General features: G+C 53.2%; 2 protein-coding genes across 3 annotated transcripts; both read right to left on the bottom strand.

Moving 5' to 3' along the window:
* Positions 1 to 864: 864 nt before the first annotated feature.
* Positions 865 to 16,384, bottom strand: LOC309601850 (R3H and coiled-coil domain-containing protein 1-like). Of its 2 annotated transcripts, XM_082335049.1 has the most exons (9): positions 15,424 to 16,384; positions 14,285 to 14,424; positions 9,093 to 9,222; positions 7,861 to 7,998; positions 6,348 to 7,587; positions 5,913 to 6,085; positions 4,542 to 4,612; positions 3,659 to 3,754; positions 865 to 1,621 (listed from the first exon to the last, which is right to left on the bottom strand). In XM_082335049.1, the coding sequence occupies exons 3-9, from the start codon at positions 9,185 to 9,187 to the stop codon at positions 1,473 to 1,475; spliced, it is 1,962 nt and encodes a 653-aa protein (XP_082191175.1). In that variant the 5' UTR covers positions 9,188 to 9,222; positions 14,285 to 14,424; positions 15,424 to 16,384; the 3' UTR covers positions 865 to 1,472. The 2 variants fall into 2 exon arrangements, with proteins under 2 accessions (XP_082191175.1, XP_082191174.1); XM_082335048.1 differs by lacking the exons at positions 14,285 to 14,424; positions 15,424 to 16,384 and adding an exon at positions 11,725 to 11,788 and having other exon boundaries at positions 866 to 1,621.
* An 832-nt stretch (positions 16,385 to 17,216) lies between these two features.
* Positions 17,217 to 19,601, bottom strand: LOC309601851 (D(1) dopamine receptor-like). Its single transcript, XM_082335050.1, has one exon. It carries the CDS (start codon positions 19,401 to 19,403, stop codon positions 18,039 to 18,041), a length of 1,365 nt encoding a protein of 454 aa, XP_082191176.1. The 5' UTR covers positions 19,404 to 19,601; the 3' UTR covers positions 17,217 to 18,038.
* Positions 19,602 to 21,460: the final 1,859 nt, after the last annotated feature.

Genomic DNA, 21,460 nt, shown 5'->3' with positions numbered 1-21,460 from the left:
TTGTAACATCCCGAAGACTTTGCAGATCTCCTGATGATGAGTCCACTGGACTGTGAATTTCCATTCCGCAGTAAGCTATTCACCCAACAGATTCTACGTACATCTAAATATTACCTTCTAAGCTGGATATTCACTCTGTCTTGTCTTTAAAGGATGAATTTAGTTAAGGCATTGTATCATCACTGTACCTTACAGAGGTAACTTCACAGCTTTCATCATCAGGGATCCGGGCCTGTGCTGTCACAGACCCACCTGCGTAAGTTGTCTTTAAGAGGATTTTTAACACTTGGTAAATTCACAATGGTGCTAAGCGTGTTCCTCTGTTTGTTTGAGGACACGCATTGCTACGGATTTTCAGACACAGCTACTTGAATAAAAGTGTTTTACCCAGAAAAATGTTTTATATGCCATTTGTGTGTTTCTACTCCATGAAAGTTTAGGGTCTCGTTCTCAATTCCTGGTACTGAAGTTTCTTCTCCCTCTGTGTTTGTACGGAAGACTTCTACAAGCAGCTAAAGTTAACTGAATACTTAGAGCTGACCCTTTCGATCCACGGGGGGATTGAAACTGGCTGCATCTAACTTGTGCTCTCCATAACCTACCTCACAGGGGTGTTGTGAGGCTTAAAGAATACAGAAGTCTTTTGCTAATGCCTGTCAGAGTATTTCTGTCATTTATCCAGTGGCCCAGATGGTGGCATCTAGCAAAGGTTTTTAGCCTACTGTAAGTTGGAAAACTCCATTTTGTTCTCAAGATGCCGGGCTGCGTAGCAAAAGCAGAGTCTGAGATGTGTTGGGTGCTCTATCGCTGCTGCCCCAACGAGGCGTCTTGCAGCATCTCTTAGCACCAGGCTCTGGGCAAATCGGAACTGGCAAGTTCTGGTTTTCTTTTCCTCATCTGTGTATGACAACTTTCCTTGCTAACAGTGCAACAAAGCAAGTCAGGCTCTTTCAACACTATGTAAATAAGGAAAACCCCTGAAACTCACTTGCATTCAATGCTTGTCAGTTTTGTGGGATATTTTAACAACAACATTACAACAAAGTAAACATTACACAGATTTTTTGACTCCTGCAGATGCTCTGCTCTTGCTGACAGCTGAATTTTGGCCAACAAGATACAATTCCCTTACTCTAATGCTTTTTTTTTTTTTTTTAAGTTAGAGAGCAGGCTTTTCTGTAAGCAGCCTTACTTTCTGCAAGGGCCGCAGTGAGTAACAGATGCTTTGAAACAGAGTAGGGCAAGATGCTCTCCGTAACGAAGAGCTAACAGCAACCCTCGCAGGGCTTGGCTCTTGAGCTCAACATCTCATTCATAGTAAACTTTTTCCCTTCCCAACTTCAGAAAGAAAAGACGGTGCTAATTCATAAGAGAACATCCCTGTGGCAACTCGCTGTTCTGCATGCGATTTAATATCAGAGCCATGCTCATCTCTACATCTTTTTTTTTTTTTTTTTTTTAGCTGAGACGGTTTATTCCTCCTGGTCCAAGCTTTCTGGCAGGAGCACTTCGGTGCCTGAGACGCCCTGCTGCTTGTGCTTCAAACCCAAAGCCCGGGTCACCAGCCTCTTCGCCACTGCAGTGTCAGTCTGGGGTCTTTCTTTTGCAAGGTGAAGGAGCTCTAGGTAAAAAGGGGTGAAAATCATGAAGTTAGTGCCTGTTCAGCAACTGTCTTGTGGCTAAACCATAGGACTGGCAGACAGGAGGGCTGATTTTGATTTTCTTAGGTCCTTTATAATTAGCCCAGGAGCACGAGCAAACCGTTCTATCTCTATCCAGTAAATTGCCTTTTCTTTTAGAAGGATGTGTCTCCAGATTCGTCCTTCAGATTTTTCAATGACAGTTCTAAAGCTATTTGGCTACGATTAAGCTCTTCTGCAGCGGTAGAGAGAATTGTTCCCCCTTTGCTTTCAGGAACAGCTTCCTAACCATTCCTGGCAAAATTCAGCAAGTCACATCTCTGAGAACAAAATGAAGGCGCACAGTCCAACCCATTTATCCATGCAGAGGGAAGTTTGATCTCAATTTAGACTAATCAAAATCAGCACTCTAAATCCTTAGAAAGCAGCAAGGAGAAAAATCTGCATTTTTTAAAAAAAAGGCTAAATATATCAGATGCTTTGGGAAAGCCCTTTGGCCAGTAACGTCCATTTTCTCATAGACAGCTGGCTTGCTACAGTTTCATCTTACAAGAAATAAATAGAGCAAAACTTTACCAAGTCCACAGTAGTCCGGATTTGGCAATTACCTGATCATTTATCAGCAACTCTCTGCAAATTTATTATCCAGTTAGCAAGGGGGGCTTTGCTTGCTTTTTTCAGAAGTTTTATTAATAAAGGCAGCCCATCAGCAGCTTAAAGAAAAAGGGACAGACTCAAAGCATTTGCAGCTTGGAAAATAAAAATGCCATTCTTTCTTGACAAAGCTCAAAAAAAAGAGGGAAAAAAAAGAAGAGACACTGTCAGCTAATTAAGATCCAAATTTGTATCTGGAAAAAAAATTGCTACTTAAACTGAATACAAACAGCGTTTCTCTATAACGTTCCCCCGAAGGAGTTTATAGCCTGATTCAGAAGCGTGGCTACAGCAAGAAGAATCAGGAGGCGTGAAGGAAAACAGATGAAGGGGAGAGTGCAAAAGGAAATCCCGTTCTTTGCCATTTCATTTACATCCAAACTCAGGAACTTCTAACTGTGACAGTGTCCCTTTAGAGCATTAATACTGAAATCTGTTTCAACTGCAATGTACTGTAGCAATAACAGCATAGCTGTACCTTCAGCGAAGTCTCTACTGCTACAAGATTCATGGCATTTCTTTACTGTGGCAAGTATAACTGATTACACTATGATTTTAAAAGGCAATCGAATAAATAAAACAATGTTAATGGCTAAGCTTAACGATTTTTTTCCTTCACCTGATGCCAAATAAAATGATACCAACCACAAACTGTAACTGCTATCGGTTTTGTCTCATCTATTATCTTGAACCGCGCAGAGTCATAGGGCAGAGAAACTTCTGGGCAGGCTTACGGCGTTTGCCGTGCTGCGTCCTCCTGCAGCCACCGCTACAGCTACCCCTGCCTGCTGAACGGTACAACCCTTCGGTTAAAGCTTTACACAAGCGGAGCAAATAAATAGCATAAGGAAGCCTACGGCTGAATTTCAGCCAACAGCTGGAGAGTAAACAAACAGCAACAGGAGCTGATGCTTTTTTATTCAGTCCTCGTATAGACGGGAGAAAGAGTGACTGAAAACTAAGCATAGGTAACAGCTGTAGTTCTCTTTCCTGGAAGTAATATATCATTTAGTCTTGATCTGTGGATTTGTTTTTGTCATCGCGTTCACCTGTGCCAACCACACATGCCTGCTGCAAACACCAGCATTACCGGTGCAGTAAGTTTTAACATAACTATGATACAGGTTGGCTGAAAGTACTGTAAAAAATTGCATCTACAGGCTTTTACTGAAGACTCTACACAACAGCTCACTGTCCTGCAATGCTGATAAAGCTAAAACAAACACAAAACAAAAAAGAAATACTGGTCCTTAATATCTATTTCCCCATTTAACTTGTCATCATGACCACTCAAGATGTAGAAGACTGGTAAACCAAGAAATAATACTAATAATAATCTAAAAAAGAAAAAAAAATTGTCTTACTTGGCCGTTGAAGTGCCTTGATCTTAGACTGCTTTGTTGCATGGATCAACGGTCGGATCTTTAAAGAAGGATAACGTCGCCCCAGGGCTTGAGATGCTTCAAAGAACAAAGATTGCTGAAATTAGCAGGCTGAATGTTGGTGGCTTTAATAATAAAAATCAGTGCATGGTATAATAACGCTGAATAATTTGAGCTTCAGCAGCTGATGGGTTATCGCAAGACTTGTACTAACACAGCTCAACTGATTCGGGTCACCTCAGGCTTGCATCACACGTTCCTCGCGCAGAAAGAGCCCCAAGAAAAATATAAACACATTTTAAAAGACAATTCTGTCATTATTAGACTAAATCCCGAGAAAAAAGGATAAGCTTTTGGGCTCCATACGCTGCTGGATGGAAACTTCTCTTGGGATGGCTCTGACCTGGGCTTGGGAGGGTTTGGCAGGAGGCTTGGTGTCTGGCCCGTGTGCCATCGCACGGTCCCCAGCAGGTTATTGTACGCTTGCAGGAATTTTGTCGTGTTACAAGAGAAAAAAAAACTGAAGCAGCAGAACAGACTAATTTCTAGAAAGGCAGCGTGAGTCGCTCTGTACACAAAAGGTGCCCTGGTTATTACCCAAGCCAATTAAAAACCTGCTGTTCTTGCAAAGCGGAGCTTCCACCCAACACGCAGTAATTCCAGCTTCTCAAGCCTTAAAAGCCTTGCAAGTTTGAAGCGCGCAGGAGGACAGCCGTGAGGAACCACAGCCGCCTTTGGCAACAGCGCGAGCCTCGGCAGGCGCGTGTTGCCAACCACCGCGCCCGTCCAGGGCCGCCGTGAGAGCAGAGAAACCCCAGCAGCTCCGCGGGTCCCTCAGTCGCAGCCACGAACGGCGTCACGCTACCTGTAGACGGGCTGGAGAAGATTCCCAGGGCGTGCGTATCATCGACCCACTGGATTTTGAAACCACTCTCGCTAAAATGAAAAGGCAATAGAATAATATTCATTAAAAAGAAAGAAAAAAAAACCCACCACACAATAAAACCCAACAGCCACCTTGGGTTAGCAAGAGTACTTAGTATTTTCAGGTGGCCAGCTGGTGCTTTTCAAAGCATTACACCCATTTTACAGGAGGGGAAAGAGAAGGAAAGGAAGGAACAGAAGACCATTAGATGTGCCCCTTTCAAGGCCACAATGTGCAACCACCCCATCAGCTGCCCGCAAAAACCCTCCTTCTCCTCTGAAGAAACCCTTCGCCAAAAGCAACCTCAATTTCAGGGACTGCCTTGTAACACAAAAATATTGTTCGTTGTTTATCTAGTGCTTTACAAACGCCACCCAATTGCTCAGACATCTACAATAAAAAGCAAGCGATGTATAAAACTGGTTTACAAAGCTTAGGGTGAAGAGACAGATGTGAAAATCTAATAACGTGTCGGTGGAAAATGTGAGTTTGGGAGCAGGGAGTTCAAAGCTTTTCCTGCAGCGCAGGAAATACAAATACAAGCGACTGCTCGGATTAGAGATCCATCAATTTTCAGCTCAGTTTCACTCTCACAGCAAGTGGAAAAAAATATATTAGAGGAAACACACACACAATAGACAGTCGCTTATTAAAAATGTAAATCACGGGGTTTTTTTTAATTTAAGGGCTCCCTAGAGGTGAAGTGTTCACATCTGATCTGCCAGGTATATCAAGAGAGGAGGAGGACGGTGGGAGGAAAACAGGGAGAGGTGCCTGCAGCCGCGGCGCCTGGGCGCGCTGGCAGCGGTGACACAGTAACTCGGAGCTGCACCGAGCCCCGTTTATCACTAACGCAGGGCCGAACTTTGTCCTGGCCCTGCCAGGATCCAACGTCGCTCCCTTAGGCACGAGGCTCTGTTCCCCACGTTTACATAATAAATCTCTCCAACAGCAGGATTGAGCCCTTTTTCTTGCAAAGACAGACTTCTGTAGGCGCGTAATTTCATTCAAGCACCAGGACGCAATAACAAAGCAGCTCCAAGAAAGCACCTAAAGACTCTCGCTGAAGCAGTAGGAATAAGCCTGCACGTAGGTAACCGTGTGTACGACGGAGCCCTGAAGAACCAGTCGTGTTTTAAATCATGCATAAACTGCAGGAAAGTGTCCTTTAAGGCACGGAAAGAGCGTAAGACATAAGGGCAGGAAGGCAAAACTAAAATTCAAAATTCATCAGATTCTCTTGTGCATTCAAGTCTGAATATTGCTCCCGCCGTGCCCCCGATGTGCTCCGGCTCTCAGAGGGGTACTCACTGGAAATCCGAGAACATTTCTAACAGGTCCTCCGTTTTCAGCGACGGGGAGAAGTCATAGATTTCAGTTACGTGGCCAAAATCCCCCTCGTTGAGCTGTGCATCTCCATAGCTGGAATAATCAAAGCTGATCTTCTCAATGCTGATGTCCTTCACGGTTAAATAACCCACAATCTGAGAACGTGGAAAAAATATAATAATTAAAAAAAACAGACAAGGTTTCACTTCAAAGAGCGATCCTCCAGGGCCCCAACTCGGTCCCTGCAAACCACTTCTGCAGCCACACTCCTGCCGACAGGTTCGGCAGCCGCCCGGGGCAGCCCCGGCACAGGGACTCTCCTCCCACGGCCTAATGCCTTCCCCTCGGGCCGACTCCTCTGCCACCCTCTTTTCCCCAAAGTCGCTCCCCGCGGCAATACCCACGGCAAAACGCTACCTCTGCAAAGAGCTCTGCGGTGCAGTCGTCCTCGAGGCCGCTCTGCCCGCGGACGGCCGCGCTCTCCTCTTTCTCGCCTGCCGACAAATGCAGCTCACGCCACAGCGCATCGGCCAAGCCCGAACGCTCCTTGTCCTCCTCTTCTGCCACGGGCACCCTCCCGCCGTGGTTCTGCACAGCGGCATCCACCCAGCGCTCGTGCCGATCCGCAGGAGCTGATGGGGCGGCACCGCGGACCGGCTCCGGCGTGGCCAGAGGCTCATTTTGGGCTTCTGGGGGGTTCTGGTTAGGCTCCACCTGGGCAATGCTGGGGCGCTCCTGATCTCGGCTTTCCAGGTCGGAGAAACTCTTGCCTCGCTCCGCCGCGCTGGCATTCACAAAGTCCTTGCCCTGTTCTCCAGGTGCTGACACGTTTCCGCCGCTCTCCAGGCTCTCGGCAGCGGCGCAGCTCTTATCTTGGTTTTCCAGCAGCAGGGACGTTGCGCTCGACTCTGCTCCAGCCAGGTCTGCGCAGCAGTTACTGCTGTGACTTTCTGATAGGGAGGAGTTTTTGCCGCACTCCACTACACCGGCATCCCGGCTGTTTTGGTCTTCAGCTTGCAGCTGGCACAGGATTTTGCTACCTTCTGGTATAATAACGTTGTCGCAGCTCTGATCTTGCTCTTCGGCTTCAATTGGGTTTTTATTGTGTGCAGAAGAAGGGGAATCTGAACAGTCTTTATCCTGACTTTCCTGCCCAGAGAAATCGTTACTATTCTCCAACGACGGGACATCCGTACAGCACGGAGGACATGCGTCGTTTGTGTCATCATTACTTGTTCCTGAAACACACTCTTCGCCAGGCTCCTGTTGCTTGCCAAGGGCCAAGGAGACACCACCTGGGCTGCCTTCAGACTTACCCAGTTCCTCCTGGGCGTCCCCAGATGAAGCTTTAGGGCAGATCTCTTCTTCTTGTGCCATATCCCCACCTGACTCGGTGCCCGCCACCACCGGGCTCTCCTGCTCCCCCCATTCTGCCTTCTTGCGCATCGCCTTGGGGACGTACAGGGCTTTATCTGGCTTCTTCCTGGGCGGCCTTTTTATCCTGCCAGACCCCACGCAGGCTCGAGAGTTGTCACCGTGCACCTCCCCGCCGTGCCGCAGCCTGCCGCCGCGGCCCCCCCGGCCCCACGGCTGCGGAGGTCGCGGCGGTCTCGGTGGGTTGCTGCTGGGTTTTTGGTCGCTCGTCTCACTGGGCAGCCTGGGACCAAGAGAACGGCAGGCCATGAGCAGGGGAACCCAAGTAACGTGACATTTGCAAAAGAGAGAGGAGGAAAAGCATCAGATCCGCATAAAAGCCAGCAGGTAGGAAAAAAAAAAAGAGCCTCTGCTTCCTTAATGACTGGGATACGTTGTTGATAATAGACACCCTCCTCTTTGCGGAGAAGCACCGTGCAAACTTTGTGCTTGTAAGCTTGAACGAAAACCCCCCAGCCATAGAAAGAGATCTACCATTACATCTACCGCACCGTACCTTACGGCCGAGTGACAGATGACCGTCCTCCTCCTCCATCCTTCTCCCACAGAAAAGCTGCTCAACAAATCCACGTTGTCCACGGTCCGATGGATCAGGTACCTGAGGCGACTGGACAGAGGGGGGAACAGGAGCACTCTGAAAAGAGAGAGGGGTTGGGGGCATCAGCAACTTGCAGGAAGGAAAAGGACAGGAACGTAGCAAGAATTTATTAACCTCTCTTCCCCAGGTCTTCCCCAGTGTAGGGTTTAAATCCAAGCCCAATAGCCAAGCAGGAATTTCTGGTATTAAAGAGCCAAAATCCCCGCTCCATCCTAGAGTCTAGACAGATGCGCTGGCTTTGCAGGTAGCGCCGGGAGCGTGGGGCGGCTGGGGCTGCCTGGTCCCCGGGCCTTTGGCTGGGATGCTCATTCCTGCCTGCATCCGTGCTGGGAACGGCTGGAAAGCAGCAGCAGAAGGCTGCCGCCGGTCCCTTTCCTCCCAGTCTGAGTGCACTCCAGAAACCAGCAAGTAAAAGAATACGAACGGATGAATAAACACCACGTTTGATTTCATTGCATTTAGATGCATTTTTACAATTCTGGTTTCATACAATTGCCTGGGTACTTTCTCTGCCAAACATTTTTTTAAAAAAGCAACGAAACAAATATTTAAGGTTGTTAAAAGCTGGCAGGAAGCTGAACTAAGCAATCCCACCCCTGCTCCTGTCCGACACCCTCTTTGGCCATCTCAAGGGCTTCAGAGGTCACTGGATCGGGGACTAGGTCCAGTTAAATCCAGCCTGGCCAAAGCAAAACGATGCAACAATCCAAGGCGACGGAGTTTGCGGCCGCGGAGGAGGATCCGGCGCGCAGGAAGCCCTCAGCAGAGAAGGGAAACGGAACAGTTTGATTATGAAACTGTTCGCTGTAGCTCGTCCGGCTGCCTAGCGGGCTAGGCCAGACCGGGGCTGGTGCAAAAAGCCACCAGCATCCAAAACAACTCTGCCTGAAGTAGTACGAATGGAGAAGCGCACACGGCAGAAACCCCACGCCGATCCTTGGCCCGCGGGGATGCTCCAGGAGCTCCGCAGCCAGCCAGCCCCTCACAGCCAAGCTCCAAACGCTGCCGCTCCAACCCAGACGGCGTTTGCAGCCCAGAGAAGCGATGCAAAACAAAGAGTCACAACGTGCCATCGCCCAGGGACTGCAGGCACCAGCGGGGGCTGCGCGCTGCCGGGGCAGGGCACCTACCTGTGGTGCTGCCCCTGCACCATGAAGTGCTCCAGCTCCTCCGCGATCCTGCCCACGAACTCATCCTCGTTGGGCGAGAGGAAAACGCCATCCATGCAGCGCAGCGCCAGGGTGGCAGCGGACAGGAGGCCTGCGGAGGGACAAGGCCACATGGAGAACGGGCTGCGGGCTCCCCTGCCCCCCTGGGTGCTTAGCACCCCTGCACACCCGACCCACCCTCTGCGCAGCTCCCTGCACCCGGCTGCAACCCTGACCTGTGCACCCTCAGCACCGTGTGCTGCTGCTCTGTGCGCTCTGCTGCGCTCCATCCCTCTCCCCGCGCACCCCCAGCACCCTGTGTGGCTCTGTGCACCCTCAGCACCGCGTGCTGCTGCTCTGTGCGCTGTGCTGCACCCCATCCCTCTCCCCGCGCACCCCCAGCACCCTGTGTGGCTCTGTGCACCCTCAGCACCGCGTGCTGCTGCTCTGTGCGCTGTGCTGCACCCCATCCCTCTCCCTGCGCACCCCCAGCACCCTGTGTGGCTCTGTGCACCCTCAGCACCGCGTGCTGCTGCTCTGTGCGCTGTGCTGCACCCCATCCCTCTCCCTGCGCACCCCCAGCACCCTGTGTGGCTCTGTGCACCCTCAGCACCGTGTGCTGCTGCTCTGTGCGCTCTGCTGCACCCCATCCCTCTCCCCGCGCACCCCCAGCACCCTGTGTGGCTCTGTGCACCCTCAGCACCGCGTGCTGCTGCTCTGTGCACTCTGCTGCACCCCACCCCTCTCCCTGCGCACCCCCAGCACCCTGTGTGGCTCTGTGCACCCTCAGCACCGTGTGCTGCTGCTCTGTGCGCTCTGCTGCACCCCATCCCTCTCCCTGCGCACCCCCAGCACCCTGTGTGGCTCTGTGCACCCCCGAAAACCCCTGTGCACCCCCAGCACCATGTGCAGCTGTGGGCCCTGCTGACCCCCCCTTTTTCCCTCTGCACTCCCAGCACCCCGTGCTGCTTTTGGCACCCTATTACCCCCCTTCCCCGTGCACCCCCAGCACCCCAATACCCCCCCATCCCCGTACACCCCATGCTGCTCTTTGCACCCCATTACCCCCCATCCCCGTGCACCCCATGCTGCTCGTTGCACCCCATTACCCCCCCATCCCCGTGCACCCCATGCTGCACTTTGCACCCCATTACCCCCCCATCCCCCTGCATCCTCAGCACACCATTACCCCCCATCCCCATACACCCCGTGCTGCTCGTTGCACCCCAATATCCCCCATCCCCGTGCTGCTCGTTGCACCCTACCACCCCCCATCCCCGTGCACCCTCAGCACCCCATTACCCCCCCATCCCCGTGCACCCCGTGCTGCTCTCTGCACCCCATTACCCCCCATCCCTGTGCATTACCCCCCCATCCCCGTGCACCCCGTGCTGCTCTCTGCACCCCATTACCCCCCATCCCTGTGCACCCCCAGCACTCCATTACCCCCCCATCCCCGTGCACCCCCAGCACCCCATTACCCCCCCATCCCCGTGCACCCCGTGCTGCTCTCTGCACCCCATTACCCCCCATCCCCGTGCACCCCCAGCACCCCATTACCCCCATCCCCGTGCACCCCATGCTGCTCGTTGCACCCCATTACCCCCCCATCCCCGTGCACCCCATGCTGCACTTTGCACCCCATTACCCCCCCATCCCCCTGCATCCTCAGCACACCATTACCCCCCATCCCCATACACCCCGTGCTGCTCGTTGCACCCTACCACCCCCCATCCCCGTGCACCCTCAGCACCCCAATACCCCCCCATCCCCGTGCACCCCGTGCTGCTCTCTGCACCCCATTACCCCCCATCCCCGTGCACCCCCAGCACCCCATTACCCCCCCATCCCCGTGCACCCCGTGCTGCTCTCTGCACCCCATTACCCCCCATCCCTGTGCATTACCCCCCATCCCCGTGCACCCCGTGCTGCTCTCTGCACCCCATTACCCCCCATCCCTGTGCACCCCCAGCACTCCATTACCCCCCCATCCCCGTGCACCCCCAGCACCCCAATACCCCCCCATCCCCGTGCACCCCGTGCTGCTCTCTGCACCCCATTACCCCCCATCCCCGTGCACCCCCAGCACCCCATTACCCCCATCCCCGTGCACCCCATGCTGCTCGTTGCACCCCATTACCCCCCATCCCCGTGCACCCCCAGCACCCCATTACCCCCATCCCCGTGCACCCCATGCTGCTCGTTGCACCCCATTACCCCCCCATCCCCGTGCACCCCCAGCACCCCAATACCCCCCCATCCCCGTGCACCCCGTGCTGCTCTCTGCACCCTATTACCCCCCATCCCCGTGCACCCCCAGCACCCCATTACCCTCCCATCCCCGTGCACCCCGTGCTGCTCTCTGCACCCCATTACCCCCCATCCCTGTGCATTACCCCCCCATCCCCGTGCACCCCGTGCTGCTCTCTGCACCCCATTACCCCCCCATCCCCGTGCACCCCCAGCACCCCATTACCCCCCATCCCCGTGCACCCCGTGCCGCTCTCTGCACCCCATTACCCCCCATCCCCCTGCACCCCCCACCCCCAGCACCCCCACCCCCCAATGCTCCCCGTCCCCGTCCCCGCCAGGGCCGGGCCCCCGCCGCCCTCACCGCCAGGCCCGGCCGAGCCGCAGATCCCGGCGCGGCGCCTGCGCCCGGCCGCGGCCCCGGCTCCTCCCGCCGCCCCGCCCCGCCCCGCCGCGGCCTGCGGGGCCGCCCCCGCGGCCTGCGCCCGCCCCGCCGCTCCCGCACGGCGGAACGTGGCGGGGGGCCGCTGTTTGGGAGGGTTTTTTGGTTTTTTTTTTTCCCGTGGCGCTCCCGCCGGTTGAGGGAAGCGGTGGGAATGGGGGGGACCCCAGGGAAGGACATGGAGCTGTGGGAGCGGGGCCAGGGGAGGCCACAGAAATGATCAGAGGCTGTAACAGCTCTGCTATGAGGAAAGGCTGAAACAGCTGGGGTTGTTCAGCCTGGAGAGGAGAAGGCTGTGGGGAGACCTTATTGCGGCCTTTCAGTGCTTAAAGGGGGCTTGTGAGAAAGATGGGGACAGACTTTTTAGCAGGGCCTGTTGCGATAGGACAAGGGGGAATGGTTTTAAACTAGAAGAGGGCAGATTCAGACTGGATATAAGGAAGAAATTTTTTACGATGAGGGTGGTGGAACAGTGGCACGGGTTGCCCAGAGAGGTGGTGGATGCCCCATCCTTGGAAACGTTCAAGGCCAGGCTGGATGGGGCTCTGAGCACCCTGGTCTGGTTGGAGATGTCCCTGCCCATGGCAGGGGGATGGACTAGGTGACCTTTAAAGGTCCCTTCCATCCCAAACCCTTCTGTGATTCTATGGCCGCCCCGAGGCCGGGCAGGGGCGGCAGACGGGCTGCACACGCCGGGTCTGGTCCTGGGGGCACCCACGGCCTGGCCCCGAGACACCAAACCCTGCAAAAACCCCGTTTTGGTGAGGCCAGGCTCACCCCAGCGCGTGGAGGCGGCAGCTCGCAGGAGCAGATGCCACCTAGAAGAGCTTTAAAATTGGGACATTTCTACTTGCTCATTTTCCCTAGCTCACTTTTCCTATAATTGAACTCTTTAACAGCTAGAAATAAATACTAATACTTTTCTGTAATCGCAGAGATTCCTCCAGCCAAAAGTCCCAGAGGTTTTGTCATCTTGGCTTCTTTCTTAGGGATGCCGTGGCACAAAGCAGTCAGAAGTAGCCTCTGATGCCGAGAGCCTGAGTTTTGGGATGAATAACTGGAGATTTGAGCCTGTTTCAGGAGCACCAGGTGAAGCCAAGGAGACTTAGAGGTGCTCGACACTTCTAAGTGTGCTCCTAGTTTCACATTCCCTCCTTAATGCATAAAGCCTGGGGGGCAATTTGCCCCCAGGTGACAGTTTCTGGAAGAGTAAGGGTCTCAAGAATTGAAAACATTGCACAGAAGAGAAACAAGGGCAGCATCGCACCGGCTGACTGCTTTCCAGGGGGTAAATCCGTCCCCCAGCTCAATGCAAGCGTCCCTGTTGCTCCGCAGCACGAGCAGAGATGGTCACTACGTGGCCAGCTGAGAAATCACTGCTGCTCAGCATGGTTTGATGAAAACGAACCACGCGGTTCGTTAGCGATCTGCTCAAAGGTAACACGTGACCCTCCTTATTTCTCTTGTAGGAGCAGAAAAGAACTACGTCTGGGCTCCTTCACATGCCCTGCGCACCATGAGACACACAGACAAGTCCGAGGCAGCAGGGCTGGTACGTCAGAGCCATCCCTACGCTGGTGCGGGGAGAGATTCTGGCCTTGCCCTCACAAAATCCTCCTGGGCAGGGTTAATCTCTCCTGCCTCTCTCCCCTTAGCTGACTGATTGCTCAAAATTACCATATAGATTGAGAAAGCCAGGCCTGTGATTTCACAAGAGCTTCTGCCAGGCTCCTCCAAGCACCTGGAGACCCTCATCCAGTCTTCAGCCCTGTCTGGAGCTGCTTTCCTTGGAGACCAGCCCTGGCCTCTGCCTGATGAGAAGAGCAGCCGATGTTTCCAATTTGAAAGCAAAGTCAGGCAAGACAGCAACCTACACCAGCCTCATCCCATTCTGCTCCTCTGTCTCCCTTTTCCCTGCTAAATCCATTCCCCCTAAACCTGAAAAATCACTGCAGGGGCAGCAGCCATCCCCAGCCCCACGCTGCCCACCCAGATACGCTCCTCCTGCCACCCAGCTGTGAAAGGAGCGGTGGGCACGACCTCGGCACCCACCTGCAGCCGCAACCGCACCAACCACCGGCACGCAGTTAATTCCCAGCATCGTCCTGTCTGCCCCAGGCCGACGTAATAAAACGTGCATTGATTTAGTGATTGCACCGAGTAAGACAGCGCCCTTTTCCCAGCCTTGCAGCATCCTTTCTAACCTACACGGATATGAGCACGGCGGCACAATTTCCAGCCTAGGTTTGAGACACAAAAGCCCTGCTCCGCTTTTCCTCTAGAGCCAGGCTGAGATGACTAGCCCTGAACGCAGGGCCAGCAGCACAGGCTTCCAAAACGAGAGCTACCTCCACTGCAAACCAGCGTCAGGGCACGCGGTGCCACCGTCCCGTGTCTGCAGACCACAGCAGCGGTGGCATCGGGCCCCCGCACAGCCCCGGGAGGCAGCGGAGCCCCCCCTTACACCGCGGCTGGCCTTTACCTGTGAGCAGAGAGGAACCGCAGACCTGCCTCTCCACGGCAGGCTCTCCAGCAGTAGTTTCGGGCAATCAATCTGCTCTGGCTCGTGGTAACCGCGCTAAATGTCTCCGGGATGCTTGCTGTTCATCATTGCAGCAGGAACTGCACGGGGAATAAAGAAAAGAGGAAAAACCCTGCAGAGCCCAAAGGAGCCCACGGCCAGAGCCCGAGCCCAACAGTCCGCCGGGAGGATGGGACCACGTGTGCTGTGGCTGGAGAGAAATGGGGTTTTTATCTACGTAGGGCTGGGGAATGGAGGGGGAGCTACAAGCGTGGGCAAAGCACAGCCGTGCCCGGTGAGGCACTGAGACCTGTCCAGAGCAGGGGCCAGGGGCAGCTCAGAGCCCCCGGGCCAGGGCAGCCACCTCTGTCCCCGGCCGGGTGCCGTTCAGGTCCTCCCTGCCCAAACACAGCCTTCCTCAGGCTGGGAGCAGAGTCCTGGCCATCCTGACCGCTCACCTCCGAGTCCCATCAGCCCTGCCCCTTGTCTGAGCTCTCAGGCCAGGCTGCCAGCTCCTGCCCCTTCTGTCTCAGGAGCAGCCTCCAATTTTCATTTAAATTGAGATTTTAATGCTCCTTTTCCCCTAGTCCCTGCGTATCCAGGCTTAGTGAGAGGCTTCGGACACTTGAGTTGTGCCTGATGGGTCCTGGATACCTCTCCCTAGTTAATAATCTTTCTCTTCATGTAACCAGGCACCTAATGAGATAATGTTGGGACCCCAGTGCCTCCATAGCAGCTGCCACAGCAGCGGAGGGACGCTCAGAGCATTAAAGGTGCCGGTTTGTTACCTTACTCCCCAATCCAGCTTGCACCGAACTGGATTTGAGCACCTATTTACTAATTTTATTCTTATCTAGGCTGCTCAGTGCTGACAGCTGTGCTCACCCTGACAGCCTGAAAAACCACCTATCTTCACAACCTGTCTGCAGGGCGAACCGACGCTGCTGCCCCCAGTTCACCCATGGCAAAAGCAGAGCTCCAGAAAATGAACGGGCTTAGCCGGGGTTACAGGGCAGGACAGCAGTGCCACAGCACGCACAAATCCTGGCTCACGGTCCCTGCTCCGGGATCGGCCCCAGGTGGGAATTCATTGCGCTCACCTCTGAAATAGGGGCAGGGATGTAGCCGTACGCTGCTCGACTTTAGGATGGTCGGAGGAGGGTGCTTCCCGGTGGAACTGCAGAGGAGACCTGTGCAGGAGACCCAGAGCAGGAAAAAAGGAAACCCATTCTGAAGCAAGATGAACAAGGTGTATTTTTGCCAAAGCAAGCCCGACTTACACCATTTTGGAGCTGTTGTCCATCTCCCAGGCTGACCCCAGAAATGTTTGTAATGTGCAGAGGCCTGTTCCATAACCTGGAAATTTTTGGTTTAGCTCATTGCCACCACCTCGTCCTTCCTGATGCAGACGCCAGGGTGGTATCGGCCATCCCCGTGCCCGGCCCCGCCACAGGTGACAGTAAGAGGTCCAGCCGGAGGGAGCTGCTGCACGTCGGTAGAGGACGGCCCCAGTGCTTTGGAGCTGGGGACTGTTGCAGTGTTCCCCGACACAACTTAAATGCGGACAATAACTGGACAAAAAGAAGGATCCTATCACCCTCTCCATTGTCTTTCTTTTGCAGATTCACCCCGCAACTCATCGTTGCTAAGACCAATACATTGAGCTACGTGCTTTCCTCCAATCTCTTTACAAACAGTCGTGGATTAAGCTCCAGAACCTTGCCGCAAGATGAGTATCAGTAAACTCTTCAAAACCAGGGAGGTCAGGACAGTACTGCTTTGACAAAAAGCTGGGTGTTCTGACTCCTTCTCGCCACTGAGCCAGGAGTCCCGAAGTAAAGCACAACCGTACTACACGTGCTACACCACCTGCTTTTAGTGTGGGAAATCATTATATATATTGCAGCAACGTTCAAACGAAGTCAGTCGCGTTGGGCCGCCTAGAAACGTGCCAGATGATCGTCCCCATCTCGGAACGACTTCTCTAAGTTAGGCTCTACCGTCCTCCCAGGGCTGAAAAGCCCCGCGACCGTCTCAGTTTTGACAGCTAGCCACCACTGCCACACCGGGAGACGGTTATAAATGAAGCTGAGCCTTACCAGCGCTTCCCCGGAAAAATCCAAGCGTCGACCTTGGAGATACGGTGAGCTCTGCTCCTCTCCCATGCTGATTATGCTGTAACTCGACTGTAATTGGGCTCTATTTAATAATTACTGTTACTCTGTAATTATCACTTTCTGATTTTTCTCTTTGTTAACGTTTGCCGGGGAGGAGGGAGAGGCTTTTCTACTGTGCCAGAGAGCTAAAGACGTCTCCGATTCAAGCCGACGTGGATGTGCCGCTTGCTGCGGCAGTGTTTAACCAGGCACCCATCAAAACACGTTTCTAAAGTCACTCGTGTCACAGCCAGCAGTGAAATGCTGGGGGCTGTTCACTTGCTGTTTCTACCCCCAGCTAACCAGACACAAGCTCCCATAGGCACAGGAGAAGCTAATTAAAGAGTACAGGTGAGCAAGGAGTGCTTCTTAAGAAGGCATTATTATTGAAATGAGACAGCAAGGGAGGCGGCGTGGAAGGATCCTTAATGAAATGGGGGAGGAAGGGAATTAGAGGGAGAACAAAGTAAAAAGGGGAAGAAACAGTCTAGGAAAAGGAGGGGGAACCTGACTGATGGAAGATGTGGCGGAGGCGCAGAAACCAAAACAGCAATGTTCTTGCTTTAACATCTGATTTTCTCCTCTACCCTCAGAGTCTGAAGGGCTCAGACACCCTCATTCCTAAAGGCTCCAAGCAAACGGTCCAGCATCCTGGGGCTAAAACACAGTTTATGTTCATCCTAGTCTGCCCTCAGCTGTGCATGTCCCGGCTTAGAGAGACTGGCTCCTGCTCCGGGGCCGGAGCGGACTTTTAGCATGCCAAATCCTTCCCTAAGGAGCAAGAGCCAGCGCCCTGCTCCAGACAAGCTGCTACCAAGCACAGCCTCAGGGCTGCAGGAAAGGTGGCTGCATACTTGTCCGAACGTGCAGGATAATTTGCCCAAGCAAGAGAGAGACAGTCAGAGGTGAGCCTGCGAGAGTTATCCTAGCAAGGCCATTACCTCCTTCCCGCACAGCCCACCAGAAATGTGGCTTTCCCTAGCTAAAGGCTGCGACGCAGCACGGCGCCGTCCCAGCAGGCGCAAGGCAGCGTTACCTAGTTCTGCCGGTGGCAGTTACCACCAAGTAAGCGGTTGCACGTGGCTCGTGCCCATTTAGCAGCCTTGGCCGATGGCCTTTTGGACACGGGCAGTGACAAAACCAGCCTCCCTCTCCCCACAAGCACAGCTGCGTTTTTACTTCACGGACGATGGAGGAGAGGCTCAGACGACCGCACAAGTCTTTGCTTTCTCAGCTGAAGTCACAAGGAAAGTGGAATTCGAGCCCTTGCATTTTTGTCTTTTGCAGAAAGCATTCTTCCATGTGCCAACAAGAGAGCAGCAACACAGATCTCTGCTGCCCACCTGGGCTGGATCTGAAACTGTGAGTTACAAAAACACGTATCTGAACCCCTCGAGCCATCTGGAAAATCGCTCTGGCTATTCCACACTTATTAATGCAAGCTCCTGCCCAGAGTGTGCAATATCCACCTTATCCTCAAACTCCTCAGAAAATAGGCAACTGCAATAGTGTCCCTGCTCTTCCCGAGACCATCCCACCACCCTTTTCCCAACCCCATCTCAATCGAACGCATTGCCGGTGAAAGGTGTAATCTTCTCCGGCGAGACAGCCATTTCGCGCTCCACGTGCATCACCGCAGGCAAGACGTCGGCAGGGCAGGCGTTGTGAGAGGGCTCGGAGACCCGAGAAACCTTGTCAAAGGACACCTCGTTGCTTTCCATCTGCAGAGCGGCGTGCGGGAGAAGCTGGGGGTAGCTGAGGGTCATCACTTCCTTCTGATACGTGGTGTCGTGGTGGTAGGAGACCAGCTCGTTGCTGAAGTTCACTGTCTCCACTGCATTGCTGGGGCAAAGGCGGCCACAGCCCAAGATGGTTGCAAAAGCTCTCCGGAAGTCCGCGTTGAAGGCATAGATGATAGGATTGAGGGAAGAGTTGGCCCACCCGAACCAGACGAAGATGTTGAAGACGGTCTCGCTGACACAAGGTAGCTCTCCTGCCTCGCGTTGGTCAAGATTACAGAAAGGCACCATGCAGTTGAGCACAAAGAAGGGCAGCCAGCAGAAGACAAAAACGCCCATGATGATGGAGAGGGTCTTGAGGACCTTGGTCTCCTTCTTGAAGGAGTTCTTCAGGGAGGCCTCATGAGGGCAGTCGCTGCTGTGGCAGTTTTGGGCATGTTCCACCGCCCTCTCCAGGGAGGAGATCCTGCGGATCTGCCGCTGGGCAATGCGGAAGATGCGGGTGTACGTCACGATCATGATGGCAACAGGGATGTAGAAGCTAATGAGAGAAGATGAGATGGCATAACTCCTGTTGAGGCTGGAATCACAGTTCTCCTCCTCCCCGGTGACATTAAAACCTGGCTCCTGTTGGCTAAGGAGCTCACGATCCTTGTGCCACTTCAGCTGCACAGGGATGAAGGAAATCAAGAGGGACAGTAGCCAAGCCACTCCGATCATGATGAAAGCCACGCGCTGCGTCATCTTCCTCTCATAGCGGAAGGGGTTGGAAATAGCCCAGTAACGGTCCACGCTGATGATGCACAAATTGAGGATAGAGGCTGTGGAGCACATGATATCAAAAGCCACCCAAACATCACAGAAAGCCCCAAAGGGCCAGAACCCCGCCACCTCGGTGGCGGCCTTCCAGGGCATCACCAGTACAGCCACAAAGAGGTCGGACACTGCCAAGGAGATAACGAAGAAATTGGTGACCTTAGAGCGCAAGTGTCTGAACTTGACCACAGCCACGCATACCAGGGTGTTTCCCAGGAGCGTGGAGAGGATGAGAAGGAAAAGCAAGGCAGCTGCCACCACACGGAAGGACAACTCAGAGTTGCCTTCGTCTGCCCAGCTCTTCCTACTGCTGGTGTCATTGATCACACCCTGCCCATCCCCTTCTGTGGAGGAGTAAAAACCATCCATGGGTTCCTCTTTCTTCCAGTCCCTTGAGAGGTTTCACGACTGTTCAAGTCCCCATCAGCATCCAAAACCCCTTTTTACTGCTCCGCTGACATCTCAGAAGCACCAGCTGCAATCCTCCCAGCTCTCGCACCCAGCCAGACGACCCGGCACAAGGAAAAGTGCTTGAAGCTCTCACTCCTTTCCAAATCTGCTGACAGCGTGGCGTTTTGGATTTCCCCCCCCCTCCTCTTGCCTCCCACCCCACTTTTCTTTCTTTGCAGCCTGCCACTCACAAAGAGCCGGCACTCACCTCCGGCACTCGAGCGAAGGGAGGGCTTTGCTGCAAGCCTTCCTCCCTCTCCTCTCTCAGCACCTCTTCATCCGTTGTTGATCTGGTGCCTGCTACAGAATCCCAGTCAATCTCTTCTGCACTGGCCAGGCTGGGACTTGCTACCAGACGCAAGAGGGAATCGGGCGCTCTGCTCTTGCAGACGGACCTTCTCTGCTCATAAAACGGGCTGCTCTGCTGTCTGCTCTTCCCTCTGTTGCTAATTTGCCTCTGGATTTCACACAGGTGAGATCCTTCTCTGCCCACACACCAGGTCCTCTACTCACCAGGTCGGTCCTCTGCAAGCTAAGAAGAGCATGGCATTGGGAGTCCGCAGCTGACGGGGTAAGTTGCTTGGGAATTAGGCGATAGGATTGAAGGGGTAAAATAACAAACATTCAAGTGGGATTTGAGGGTCTTCAATGCAAATCAGGATGGAAATTTAGTGTGCTTGATCTCTGAATAAAAGACACTTAAATTCACTGCACAGGCACTGAGTCATGGCTCGGATATATGACCCTAAACCAGTTATTCCCCCCTGTCCCAGGCTGCCCAGCCACAAGTAGTGCAAAACTGGCATTTACTTTCCACTACAAAATTCCTTCAAGTCCACAGGAAAAAAAAGAAAACACACACACACAAAAAAAAGCCTTTGTACAAATCTGAAAGTATTTTTCTTTTGAAAGTATCAGACAAAGCACAGTTTTCAGTGTTTCTTTCAGCAGAGGTTATGTGTAAAACCAAAGAGGACGCTGAACATCACTCCGATAATTTTTTTTTATCCCAAATAAACATGGGTATTTTCAGTAAAGTGATATAAGGTGGCTTCTCTTTCAAGTTCATCATTCTCTCTTTAAATTTAGTTCCCAAGTAGTTCCACATTTAGCTATCACCTCAGCAATCCACCGACAGCTGAAAACATTAACCAGAAAAATCAAGACATCTTTCCAGCACAGCGCTCAGCCCTGTCAGCAGAGCGGTCACCCCAGGAGGTCTCCTCGCTACCCTTACCAACCGTTCCTCCGAAAGCACGAGAACAGCTTTTCCTTCTCGCTCCTCTGCTCTCGTACGAGGGCTGAGCAGAGCTGGGCAGCCCCAGCCCGCTGCCTCGCCTGTCGTGCCAAAGGTGGGGAGCACAGCCTGGGAGTCTGCTGGGGCCGAAAGGCAGCAATCACAAGCATCCTCGTACTGCAGAACTGGAGGCAGCTCTGGAGGAATGAGCAGGGATATCCCCTCCTAAAATTACTCCTCTTCCGACCCCATAAAGCTCTCCCTCCACGCTGACAAGCAAACGGCTCTGTAAGACTCTCCCCTATTGCGTTAAGGGGAGGAACACCGTGGTATTAGGAACCGAGTCTGACCTACTAAGGCACAGTTTAGCCTTGGAAGCAAGAAGATCCCATCCATCGTTTTGTAACTAAAGCCGCTCGGTAAGCAAAAGGGCTCCTCTGATCAAAGAAACGTCAGAAAAATCCTTCTGGAGGCAAGTTTCCTCGAGAGCCAGCTCTGTAACGGCTGCTTAAATGGGGACCTGTTTTTGAGAAAAGCCTTGCTGGTAAGCTGGCCAAGGTGGGAAAGAGCAGCAAAAGCTTTCCAAATCAAACTGAAAAAAACCAACCAGGCAGTTCAGCATTAATTCACGCATGACATTGATAGTTGCTGTAATGTATCGTGATGACCTCTGCCTTTGCCTGGCACATACACCACTTCTGAAGAAAGCAGCAGCCAATCTATACAGAGTCAGCTCAGC

This window comes from Platalea leucorodia (genome assembly GCF_965183815.1).
Source record: "Platalea leucorodia genome assembly, chromosome: W".
Lineage (NCBI taxonomy): Eukaryota > Metazoa > Chordata > Aves > Pelecaniformes > Threskiornithidae > Platalea > Platalea leucorodia.
The sequence above is the reverse complement of the archived record's forward strand: the minus strand, read 5'-3'. Positions and strand labels throughout refer to the sequence as shown.